The following is a 13,482-nucleotide window of genomic DNA, read 5'->3' as shown; positions in this document are numbered from 1 at the left end:
TTTGTTGCCATCTAGGCTGATATTTCTATTAAGGTTGCCAGATGTAGAGCATGATTATTTGTTGATTACATAATGTGGTCTGTTTTGAAGTTGCCAGATGTTAGACAGTTGTTAGTGTAATCAGGCTGTTTAGTTATATTTGTTCCTTCTGTACTTTGTCTCAGGGGCAGAAATCCTGTTTCCACGTGTTCCATTTGTATTGTTGATGGTCATGGTCATACTATGTTGGTGCCAATTACAGAATAATACCACTTAAAAATTGGTTTTGTTGCCTCAGAATGGTTTAGATCGTATCTCCTGGTTTTGTGGATGTTTGGTTTTTCCGGGTGATATCTCAGGCTCATATGAGGACACCTCACTGTAGCTTTTTCTAAGCAGTAGCACATGCATGGGGGTGTTATCTTTTCAGTGCTTTGTCTCTTATTCTCTTCTGCATTACATCACCATGTGATGAATGATGGGAATCCAACTGTGATTCTTTATTTTCTGAGAACTTTACTTCTAATATGGATGAGAATAAATGTATTTGAGGTGTGATTTCAGCAGGATCAAAGGTCGAACAGGTTTTCCTAGGCCTTTTTGGGAAAAATACTCAAGCAAATAGAAATCTGCTGGATAGCTGTGGCCATGACTGGTGATGCAAATCGTGAGTCAGCCTTGTTGTTTTTGACTGTTACGTCTTATCTGTTTTTGTTTCCCCTGCAGTGCCGATGACGGGCTTTACTCAGAGAGCCACCATCGACCCTGAGCTCAACGAGATCCACGTCCTGTCCGGCCTCAGCAAAGACAAGGACAAACGCGAGGAGAACGTTCGTAACTCCTTCTGGATCTACGACATCGTCCGCAACAACTGGTAGGTGTGCATGTGCACATAGTCAACGAACGCTCTGTGCAGTCACAATGTTCTTTTCAGCACCAGAAGAAGAGAGCGCTCACGTTTTAATAGGCAGGACAAAAAAAACAAAAAAAGCAGGCTAATCTCACCACATGAAGGTAGGCAGGAAGCACTTTGACACGTCAGGTTTTTCTGTTTGAGATCTTCACCACAACAGAAATCAGAAAGCGTGCTAGCAAGTGGTGCACGCACATAAATCAGCAGTTATCCTCAATCACACTCTCAGCGTGGCACGTTTCAAACTGTTTCCTGACCCCTGCAGACAGAACTGACGATCATTCAGCCCTCCACTGGGGAACTGTGTGTTCCCAGTGTGTGTGTTTGTGTGTGAATGCAGCCGTGGGGGATTTTCTCTTAAACGTGCGTCTGCTCCCGTTTAGGTCGTGCGTTTATAAGAACGATCAGGCAGTGAAAGAAAACCCAAGTAAAGCTCTGCAGGAGGAGGAGCCGTGTCCACGCTTCGCACACCAGCTGGTCTACGATGAGATGCACAAGGTTCCACACCCACACGCTGTGCACAAATCTCATAACAAAACACTGACGTAGTAACACTTCAAAGCACTTTTTTCCCCCTCTGGACAGCCTATTCTGTTAATTTATTAGTTAAATGTCAGACATTCCAATTCACATCTCCTCCCAGTGTGGGAGGAGAAGAGAAGTCAGAATTAAGGAGGAAACATTGAGAATCAGTTTGTCTTAGAATTTTGCACTTCTGTCAATTTTGTCATATCTGTCAAATGAAATTGCAGTTATGATAATATGGCCTCAGATGATTTAAAATATATATATTCAGGTTTTTACATATTTCGTGATCACCTGAAGCTAAGAAGGTTTTGCTCCAGTCATATTTATATTTCTGTGTTTTCAGGTACATTACCTTTTTGGTGGAAACCCTGGCAAGTCTTGTTCTCCTAAAATGCGCCTAGATGACTTTTGGTCCCTAAAATTGTGTCGACCCTCCAAGGAGTACCTGCTCCGCCACTGCAGATATCTAATCAGAAAATACAGGTCTGTTTTTCTCTTTTTTTTTTTTTTTTTTTCCCCGTCCTCTTTGATTCCAGGAGGCACAGCCATGGCATTCCTCTGGAAACTGCTTCCTTAAATTTTTGTGTGCACTTTTTAAGTGATGTTTACCTTCTTAATTAGATGCGGTACCATCTGGGCCTATCCACATTAAATGGTGGGACGTAGTCACAGTCCTTTGGAAAAAATTGTTTTAACGTCAATGCCACCTGTGATATTTTAAAATACTTCCAAATAGTTTCATGCGGTGACATCCGTGTCATTTCATGTCAGTTCAAATGGATACCAACCCAGGTAAAAATCTAAAAAATGTAGTGGAAATTTGAGAATATTTTAAATTTATTTGTTTTTTTAATTTGTTTTTATTTGGATGGAGAAGGCTTTCAGAGAGCATACTTCTGTCAAGACCACATAATGCTTAAAATTGCTTCTAGATTCTTGATCCAAAATCCAAATTCAAAAGAAAAATAATCTTATTTTCTCAAACAATATCAGTCTTTTCACCAAATTTCATCAATTACATTTTGAGTTAAATGTGGCTCAGTGCCAAACATTCTGCTTGGTCTGTTCCAAAATGTATTCTGACCACCTTCAAAATGTAATCATTTATTTCCCAGAACATTATCTATCTGCTCACCAAATTCTGTTGAAATCCATTCATTATTTTTTGAATTATTCTGCTGACACACAATCAGACAAACACCAGTGCTCTCTGAGGGGTGCACACAAATTTCCCCCAAGCTCATACCTAACTAGAGCACTGCACTCATAGAGTGCAATTCCACAAATTTTTACCTTGGAAAGGTGAAAGTCCTGTTAGAAGTGATTTTTCATAAAATAAATTATAATACAAAATATAGATCAAAAGGTCTTTTTTCAATGTTAGAACCAAATACACAGTAGTGTTCAGAATAATAGTAGTGCTATGTGACTAAAAAGATTAATCCAGGTTTTGAGTATATTTCTTATTGTTACATGGGAAACAAGGTACCAGTAGATTCACAAATCCAACAAGACCAAGTATTCATGATATGCACACTCTTAAGGCTATGAAATTGGTCTATTAGTAAAAAAAAGTAGAAAAGGTGTTCACAGTAATAGTAGTGTGGAATTCAGTCAGTGAGTTCATCAATTTTGTGAAACAAACAGGTGTGAATCAGGTGTCCCCTATTTAAGGATGAAGCCAGCACCTGTTGAACATGCTTTTCTCTTTGAAAGCCTGAGGAAAATGGGATGTTCAAGACATTGTTCAGAAGAACAGCGTAGTTTCATTAAAAAGTTGATTGGAGAGGGGAAAACTTATACGCAGGTGCAAAAAACTATAGGCTGTTCATCTACAATGATCTCCAATGCTTTAAAATGGACAAAAAAACCAGAGACGCGTGGAAGAAAACGGAAAACAACCATCAAAATGGATAGAAGAATAACCAGAATGGCAAAGGCTCACCCACTGATCAGCTCCAGGATGATCAAAGACAGTCTGGAGTTACCTGTAAGTGCTGTGACAGTTAGAAGATGCCTGTGTGAAGCTAATTTATTTGCAAGAATCCCCCGCAAAGTCCCTCTGTTAAATAAAAGACATGTGCAGAAGAGGTTACAATTTGCCAAAGAACACATCAACTGGCCTAAAGAGAAATGGAGGAATATTTTGTGGACTGAAGAGAGTAAAATTGTTCTTTTTGGGTCCAAGGGCCGCAGACAGTTTGTGAGACGACCCCAAATTCTGAATTTAAGCCACAGTTCACGGTGAAGACAGTGAAGCATGGTGGTGCAAGCATCATGATATGGGCATGTTTCTCCTACTATGGTGTTGGGCCTATATATCACATACCAGGTATCATGGATCAGTTTGGATATGTCAAAATACTTGAAGTGTTGCCTTATGCTGAAGAGGACATGCCCTTGAAATGGGTATTTCAACAAGAAAATGACCCCAAGCACACTAGTAAACCAGCAAAATCTTGGTTCCAAACCAACAAAATTAATGCCTCGCAGATGTGAAGAATTCATGAAAAACTGTGGTTATACAACTAAATACTAGTTTAGTGATTCACAGGATTGCTAAAAAAGCAGTTTGAACATAATAGTTTTGAGTTTGTAGCATCAACAGCAGATGCTACTATCATTGTGAACACCCCCTTTTCTACTTTTTTTTTTACTAATAGCCCAATTTCATAGCCTTAAGAGTGTGCATATCATGAATGCTTGGTCTTGTAGGATTTGTGAGAATCTACTGAATATACTGGTACCTTGTTTCCCATGTAACAATAAGAAATATACTCAAAACCTGGATTAATCTTTTTAGTCATATAGCACTACTATTATTCTGAACACTACTGTACGCAAAACCTGCCATATGGAGCGGATGTGGGTCAAACAGTCTCTTCATTGAGAGTGCCAGTTTGCACCTCCATTGTCACAAATCAGTGATTGAGGCACTTTTGATTGAGATATAATGTAAAATGTACACCAAATGGGCTTTTCAATAAATTCAAATGTCCACAAAATCCACAATCTGAATCAGATCTGGTTCAAACGTTGTGGGGCGATAGTGAGTGCCAGTCTGCACGTCACTTTCAAAAATGAGGGTGATTGAGGAAGGTTTGATTAAGATACAATGTAAAATATACATTAAATATGGTTTTTCAATGATTGATTTCCACCTGTGGCGCCTGTCTTTGTGGAGTTTGCATGTTCTCCCCGTGTTTGTGTGGGTTCCCTCCAGGTGCTCTGGTTTCCACCCACATTTAAAGACATGCAGGTTGGGTGAATTGGAAACTTTTTAATTGTCCATGTCTTCCTTGTAAAAGAAATCTGGATCTCAGTGGGACTAACCTGGTTAAATAAAGTTTAATAATGTAAATCCTGGCTCACCATACTTTCATAATTCTGTTGATGTTAAATCTGAGCCAGTGCAACAGCATGGCTCTGAATCAAGACAGAATGACTCATACTCACATTTAAACTGTTATGTGACTGAAGCTTTTAATTAGCCAATAGTTTGAGGCGCTCAGATATGAAAATTTGGACTGGCCGAGGCCCAAGAGAGAACTGTGAAATTCACTGAGGAGGTAAATCGTAGTAATGCCTTCTTCCAGGAAACTTAATCAAGTTTTAATGTCATTAAAGTCCTTTGACTCGGTTGTGGATAAATGCAGTAGGAAATCTGAGCGGCTGTCATCAGATTGTACTTGCTCGTGTTGCCCCCGTGTGGTGAGTTGATGTAACTGCAGTCCTGTTACCTTGAGTGCGTTTTGGATGTTCAGGTTTGAGGAAAAGGCCCAGTCGGAGCCGCTGAGTGCACTGAAGTATCTGCAGAACGATCTGTCCTTAACTGTGGACCACACAGACCCAGATGAGACTAAAGAGGTAACCAGATATCTCTCTGTCTCTCTCTCTCTCTCTCTCTCTCTCTCTCTGTCTCATTGAGTTTCAGTTATTCCTTTACCAGGAAACAGGAACATGGTTCAAAGAAGTGAGACGTGGAGGGGAGTGAATATATTGAACACGTCTGTTTTTTAAATAATCCAAAGTACCAGTTAGTGGAGCCAGAGCTAATTTCTGGCTTTCAGCCGTCCAGATGGATGTCTGTTCAGAAACTGTTTTCTGCTCCCGTCTGTGCACTGACTTAGCACAGCTGCAGCAGCAGCAGCCACTTTTACTCACTGTGCCTTTTATAATTATTTTTTTCCCCCTTCTCCTTCTTTTCAGTCTGATATGAATGTGACTCAGATGTTTTTGCTGTGCTTCAGTTCCAGCTCCTGCCGTCAGCACTCTTCAAGTCCGGTTCTGACTTCATCCCTCTGGGTAAGAATCTGATCAGAGTGCAGGAAAGCTTCCACTTTGGCTTTAAACCTCAACACAGAATAAATAACACAAATGATAATGCATGCTCATGTTTACTTTGAGCTTGTGCTCCAGTGCAGCATAAGAAGTCAAACTCTCCTGCAAGTTAAAAAGGGTGAAAATTCCTGTTAGCAGTGAACGTTTCAAATTGGAGAGAGGTATTTGTCCTGTGAAGAAATGACCGGTCATAGTCTGCAGAAGAATATTAAGTCACTAAAAACACACACGATAAACAATCCTTTATTATTATTTGTCATTAAGAGTTTCTTGTATTCAGCACGTAATGCAACATGACAGAATTTACAGCAACATCAGTTATTTGTTTGGTTGCAGTTTGAAGCCTCGCCACTAGATGCCACTTTAAATTAATACAGTTGTGAATTTGTGTTGACAGTTTTGCTATGTCGTCTTCACGTTTGAGGGTGGTAGAGTGTTGTGGTGTTTCTTTATGTCCGGCACCGTGTCGGGCTCCGGGGGCACCGTATCAAATTGAAGTTGATATTTGAAGTCTTAAAGTAATTAACTGCAGGAATGTGGCGTCTTGGATTTTTGTGGATGTAGTCAGCCTTTACTTTAATTGGCTCCTCCTCCAAAGGTTCTTATTGGATCAGTGTCAAGTTTCCACGATGTGAACTACAGGAGGTCCATAGGCTCCGCAAACTAATGCTGCCAGAATTTTAAATTTCCATCCATATTTTCCACAGAAAGCAGATTTGTTTTTTTTAATTGGGCCAAAGCTGCAAAACACCACTTAATGGTTCTCATTTGGAAATTTCTTGTCTCGCCAAAGCTTTCTGGCCAACGAGTATGCAACCCCCCCCCAACCCTTCAAATCACTTTCTTCTTTTACCTTTGTCTCCCTCACAGGATTCTCGGACGTGGACCAGACGTACGCACAGAGAACGCAGCTCTTCGACACACTGGTGAACTTCTTCCCAGACAGCATGACGCCGCCCAAGGGCAATTTGGTTGACCTCATCACCCTCTAGCCCCTGCCCCTCCCTCTCCAAACACACACCTCCCATCCAGCCGCTGGGACGGACGATATGGAGACCAGTTGCGTATCTACTCCTGAACCCCCCCTTGTCCCCCGCTTGTGGAATTACCTGGAACATGTTCCGCCTCCTGTGGCGTCTTACTCAAACGGACCGCGTTACCTCAATGGGTACATGCAGGTGGTGGCCACGCCCAAGTTCAGGGCTGTGAATGAATGATAGAACCCAGTGGATGAAATATAACGGCACTTTGTGAGCGAAACACCGAGGTGACCTGAGGTATGCCCCCCCCCCACATGCCTCACAAAAAAAAAAAACAGCATAATACTTTTTGTTTTGTTTCTGATGATTTGCACTCTTTCCTGAAGCACGGAACTCTCAAACCTCTGCGAAACACTGCGTTTGTTTTTCATGCCTCTCCCCCACCACCCCCAAATCAAAAGAGGATTTCAAAGCACTTCCTGCTTACATTTTCTTTCTTTAAAGTGTCAGATTTGTGCTTTGTCTGCACACAGTCCGCCACAGGAGAGCATCCTCACGTTTACGCCAGAAGAGATGCCGGCGGGTTCGGTCCGTGACGCGGATTACGTCTGAACAGGCCAAATCTACTGACACGTACAGTTCAGACTCGCCGTGGAACTGATGCAAGAATTGTTTCATCCTCACAGCCAGAAGAAGAAAGACGACATTTTTAATAATGCCTCACGTTACCGTCCCTCCAGCTAAGGCCGGTATCCATTTTTACGGCTTCTCTTTATTTCAAAGTGTCAAAACGCAGCGGAGAAAATCTGCTGCCCAACGCGCAAGAAGAGTCAATAAATTTAATAGTTCTAAAACTAATTAAGATCAGGTTTAATATGTGTGTAACTGTGCATTTATCTTACTGATGGTGGCTAACGCTGTGCGATGATCAGCTGATAAATTCACGCGTCACCTCGGTGATGACTGGACGGTAACTTTCATTCTGGTCGTGTACAGAATATATAAATATAACCAGATTACATTCTGTGCCTGATCATATTGTTGGGAGGTGTGAGGGACGTTTGCCGTATGGTTTCTCCAACTCTTTACCAAAGTGTCATGCAGCTGTTTGGGTCATGAAAGAAGGCAGATGTGGGTCAGACTTAGTCTGTTCATCGTGAGTGCCAGTTTGTACCTTGTTGTCACAAATGAGTGACTGAGGCACATTTGATTGAGACACATGTTTTTGTTTGCTCTAGAGTGTGATTGTGCTGATGCCAGAAAACCAGTTTGAAAGCTAACGTGGTTTGAAAATTGTCCTGATACGATGAATCCCGATTGACAAAAGAAAGTCATTGAAGAAATTATTAAAAAAAAAGTCTAAATGTTGTCATAGTAAAGTGAGTTGTTCATGTGTTCTGTACACAGTAAGCACACAAGATGGTAGATTGCACATTTTTTTTTTTTTTTTTGGTATTGACCATTTCCTGCAACGCATCGTATTATGAACCAGATCAGTGGCTGGTGGGGGTGCTCAGACATTCAGCTGAAGGGCGAAGCCTTAATCAGCTCCTCCACATCGGAACGTTTTCAGTTTTTTAACCGTGAGTCGGCCTGATTGGCATTTTAGATCACGTGCAAAAGTGATGACGTTATCAGACGTTTTACCGAAGATTGTTACGAACAGAGGCGTTGGTCCTCCAGCTTGGGCAAATGTCTGTGCGATCTGAAACTGCTGGTTTTAATTTGACCGTAATTATATCTACATCGTGTGGACGGTGGAGGAATTGCAACACCTTTTGTGCACTCCCAATTTTAAATGCCAAAAGTAATCGGACAGTTATTTTTCTGGCAGCAAAATGTTTGCGCTCGCTGATGTCCTGTAACCTCAGTGAGTGAAACGCCGCTCAACATCAGCTTTTCTAAATCGGTTCCAGCTCTCAAAAAAATAAATAAATAAAAATGAAACTTCAGGCGCCCACACTCATTTTTCATTGCTGAAACGTGTCCAGGACCCGACTGCATGGCCGTTTTCCACGTCAGCTACGTGTATTTTAAGAAACGGCGCATGAAAAGTTTTCATCTGATGAACTCGATTGTTTGAAACGGATTGTTCTGACTCTTGTGCCCAGAAGGTGCAGCAAAACAATGAAACCGGCGCAGCTACAGACCATAAAAAAAAAAAAAAAAAAAAATGTCTTAAGTATTCTGCGTTTGTACATTTGGTGGAACGTGCTGAATGTGGAGATGATGCTGTTTGTCTGAGGAGTGATGAACTGAACGAGCAGAAGACTGATTCCAGACTTAAGACTTAATCATTAAGACGAATAGCTGCAGGAATAGAAAGGTCAAAGGTCACCTGTGAGCCTGTATTGGTTAATTAACTTTAATCAGTTACTCAGAATGTTGCTCAAAGACAATAAAGCAGGGTTTGCCGCTGCTGTTACCAAATCATTATTATTTTTTTATTTATTGGTGCTTCCTCTTGGTTTGCTTTTAGTTACTGTCTTCCACAGCACTGTCACACGTTTTTGTTTGTTTTTTTTATCTTAGTTTTATTTCTCAGATGAAATCAATCTTGTTTCTCTTTTTTTCCCTGTGTTTTCACCTTAAAGCCGACACCCTCGTGGTCCGACATACGAACTGTGACATTCCAAAAATGCTACGTGATTTATATATTTAGTTGAGTGATCTCAGATGCATTTGCTGCAGCTGTTAGCAACGTTCATAAATCTTGACGTGCTGATTTTCATTCGTCTCACTGTGAAAAACTTTGAGGGCAAACAGAAAATCAGCAGTTTAACCAGAGAGCTGAAATATTTACTCAGCAATTTGGTTTATTCATATTATAACTTGCTGAGATAAATATTAAAATGCTTATTTATGTCTTACAAACACTTAAAAACAACAACAACAAAAAAACCTCCACGCTCAAATATGTAATACGAGTGAAAACCCAATGCTAACTGAAACAGCAATTAAACTGACTCTTCTTCTGGTGGCTATTTATGATGACGTGTTACACTAATATTTGCATATTTTACCACCTCGTTGTACACTTACGATGTATACGTGTGGTGTTAGCATTTTAGCATGTTGCAAAAATGGAAGAAATACCAAGGTATTAACATAACGTGATGTTAGCTGAATTGGCTTTGGACTGGAGCCCGACCAATATGTTGGTTGGCCGATAATCAGCCAATATGAAACTTTCATCAACATTTCGGTATCTGCTATTTTTGCCAATATGAAAATGTTTATTTTACCAAATAAAAACTAAAATGCAGATGAACATTTTGGCTGTTGAAAAATGTCATTATGTAGTTTGTTTGACAGTATCGGCTGGGATCCCCAATACCACTTGGTTACATATTATTGGTTTTGTTTAAAATTTATAACCCCCCACTCAGATTGAGAAAGAATGGCAGCTCATTGCTTTGCCACTGTCTCTTTAAGTGCGATGTTTTACAGCAACAAAAGACAAATGGTTGTTATGCCGCCAGCTAGGCGGGGCATAAATTGACTTCCTGTTTACTTTGGCTCCACCTAGCTGGCAAATGCTAAGCGATGCAATGTGGACTGCCAATCTGCGTGAAGGCAGTGTAACATACGTTAATTGGTTGTGGGTTTTGTTTATAATTTTGAATATCAATCCTCAATTATATTTTTGTCAAATGTTTGGTAAAGAAATGTTAGGAATAATTGCCTTTTTTAATATTTATTGTAGATTTTTTGCTTTCCCTAATATGTGTAACGTATCAGCCCCCAAATGCTTATCGGTCGGACTCTGTTTTGGACGTGTTTATGTTGCTACCAGTGACCATCTATGGTACTGCAAGAAATAATTTTTATGCCTTTTTAATGTCTGTAAAATTGACAGGATAGTTCAAAGGGCAAATAAGATCAACTATATATGTTGTTGTTCTTGGTTTTTGCTTCATTTTTTTTTTTTTATTCCTCATGGGAAAGCTGTTTCATCACAACATAATTCCTGGTTATGATGGGGTGGAGCCACGATGACACACCCCATTAGGTCATGTAGCCTTAATTATTACAGTGCCTATTTAAATAAGTAACTTACCCAAGTTTTCACATTTTTACTTAAAAAATATATATATTAATCTTGCTTGTTATACAAATTTAGCGAAAATGACACTATAATCTTAAAGTAATCAGAAAAAAAGCAATGACTTGCATAAATAGTCACTACATTTAGTATAACAACTACATAATCACAACTTTATAAGTTGGAGTTCAGTTAAATTAGTCACTAAAAATGGAAAGCGTGGCACATGACGGTTCTAAGAGAGTTTCATTTGTCACAGCGGTTGGGACTGGAATGACTGCGTTAAACTACTTTTGCGTGTTGCCTTACAGCTCGGTGCTAACAAACATGACCCGCTGGCGTAAGAAAATAGAGGCACCGTTGGCTTCCTTCACTGCTCACAGACTGCAGTTTTATTTCATGCTGTGAAACCTGGACTGGAACTTTAAAATGTCAACACATGAAAACAAACCACAAGATGTTCACTGACAATTATCCAGTGTCTAATTTTGTGTGTTCTGAAGATAAATGCGGAAACAACAGAATGATTCCTCTCAAGTGTCAAACATGATCACTTCTGCTGCATCAGTTTTTGTGGCTTCATTGTTTCATCGCCACAATGATGGATCAATTATTCTGCTCTGGTTTTATTTAGTTTTTAAATTCCTGTGTGTATTTATACTGCAAAGAGAACTCCATGAAGTGCACGATTGTGTATAAAATGGGGAAACAAAAACCCCCCCTCAGGATGCTGCTTATTGTGATCACTCGTCCTGTGCTGCTGTAGCCGTCACTACTGTACATAACCTCCTCCTCACTTGTCTGGTTATCACACTCGCCGTCACCTTGTGTTTTGGACAGTTTGTTTTCTTCCACATATTAATCAGGATGGAGACATAAAATTACTGCAGTTAAGCCAATTGGGTTGCGGTGTTTTTATATATATGGGTGATTCTTAGACTATGGGCACTTATTGTGTCCTTTGATCATATTGTATGAAAAACAGAAAAAAGGGGAAATTTCACACTTTTATAGTTATCTTTACAATGAATGTGTTAAGAAATTTGTTCTAGTAGTCTATGATGACTTTTTCACCTTTTTTCAGCATCATTATATGCAAATATTGCCGTTTTGTGCTTGTCCCACACCCAGACTTTTGATCTTCAATAATAAAAATGAATGGTAAAGAAACATTTTTTCTAATGTTATAAAATATCAGTAAAATAATCAAAACATAATTGGGGTATTCAGTGTCATACAACTGTTGTAATTTTTTTTAAACAAAATGTAGTTGTCCCACACTATTGCCGTAATTTCCACCACAACACTGTAATGTCCCTTTAAACAGTTTGTATGAAAGATTGTTTGGGTAGTTTCTATGGAGATAAACAGTGACATCAGAGCACATGTATATAGCGCCAAATCACAAACAGTTGCCCCAAGGCGCTTTATATTGTAAGGCAATGGTGTGGTGGAAATTACATTTACAAGGCCAATAGTGCCCGTAGTGAAGGAATCACCCATATACGAGGGTAGGCTGAAAAGTTCTAAGGCTCCCCATGAAGGAGTAATGCATTAACTGTATTATAGTGAGCCTTAGAACTTTTCAGCCTACCCTCGTGTGTGTGTGTGTGTGTGTGTGTGTGTGTGTGTGTGTGTGTGTGTGTGTGTGTGTGTGTGTGTGTGTGTGTGTGTGTGTGTGTGTGTGTGTGTGTGTGTGTGTGTGTGTGTGTGTGTGCGCACACACACAGGACAACATTTTTACTTTTAAGCTGTCTATCACAGGACATTATAATTAAGGAAACAGGATGGTAAATCTGTGTAAAATGGGTCATAGGTGAGCTTCAAAAACAAATTTTGGAAAGTGGTGAAGGAAGCCACCAAGACATGACTACTCTGAAAGAGTGATGAACATAAGTGGCTGTGAATGGAGCCTATACATACATCATTTCACTTGTCTCAGCTTCATCGTAGATGAGTTTAACAAAGCTGAACATCTCCACTGCCAACTCACTTTCTTTATTTGCTTCCTCGTATACTGTGATAGACAGCTACAGTGGTGTCGGCTTTTACTTGCTTTAAACTTTTATGACATCAAATTTACAAATAAATAAGGCTTTGCTATATTAAAATGTTCAAAAATTATGCTCTTTCAAGCCTGTGAAAACATGTTGTACTTTACTGTGCAAGAAGACAACTATGAGGGAAGCCACCAAGACATAGGTGTCTGTAGCTGTGATTGGAGGTGTTGTTGCATCACCAGTTGCACAGTTTCATGGTGGAGTGGAACAGAGGAGGATTTCCTCTTAAAAAAAAAAAAAAAAAAAAAGATGTGAAATTTCAAGTACAGTTTTTCACTAAGCATAAGTCATTCTGCGTTCCTCTTTAATTTCTCTCTTTGGGCCACCTCGCTCTTCTTTTGGGAGTTCTGAACGGTGAGCGCTACTCTGTGAATAACGTGAATGTGTAGATAATCTTGTAGTATTGCACTGTATGTAATGTACATAATGAATAAAGATTGTATTTTGTTCAGCTTTTCCTATCTGTTGCCTCAATGGGTTTTTCCGCCCTCTAGTGGCTTAGCACAGGTATGACAGACAGACCCAAAACTGAGGAAAACATTTTATTTGCAAACCTTGAAACAACACAACCATCCCGATTATAACTGCGAGACAGTTGACAATTTACAGCTTCCAGTGTTTCAGACCCCTGTTGTT

General features: G+C 39.9%; 1 protein-coding gene across 2 annotated transcripts in view; it reads left to right on the top strand.

Annotated features, from left to right (window-relative positions):
• Window positions 1-11,490, top strand: part of mkln1 (muskelin 1, intracellular mediator containing kelch motifs) — a 28,225-nt gene extending 16,735 nt beyond the window's left edge. Inside the window, exons 13-19 of one of the 2 annotated variants that reach the window (XR_004558641.1) lie at window positions 706-853; window positions 1,276-1,390; window positions 1,764-1,903; window positions 5,185-5,287; window positions 5,671-5,725; window positions 6,632-6,896; window positions 6,940-11,490. Coding sequence is in view for 1 of the 2 variants with exons in the window: in XM_034162917.1 (XP_034018808.1) it covers window positions 706-853; window positions 1,276-1,390; window positions 1,764-1,903; window positions 5,185-5,287; window positions 5,671-5,725; window positions 6,632-6,753 (683 nt within the window). In the remaining variant the exon portion in view is untranslated. Of the gene's footprint in view, window positions 1-705; window positions 854-1,275; window positions 1,391-1,763; window positions 1,904-5,184; window positions 5,288-5,670; window positions 5,726-6,631 lie in introns of both variants that reach the window. The other variant, XM_034162917.1, reaches the window with a different exon arrangement.
• The last annotated feature ends 1,992 nt before the right edge of the window (window positions 11,491-13,482 follow it).

The sequence above is a fragment of the Thalassophryne amazonica genome, chromosome 22, assembly GCF_902500255.1.
Source record: "Thalassophryne amazonica chromosome 22, fThaAma1.1, whole genome shotgun sequence".
Classification (NCBI taxonomy): domain Eukaryota; kingdom Metazoa; phylum Chordata; class Actinopteri; order Batrachoidiformes; family Batrachoididae; genus Thalassophryne; species Thalassophryne amazonica.
This window is presented reverse-complemented; position numbering and strand designations above follow the sequence as displayed.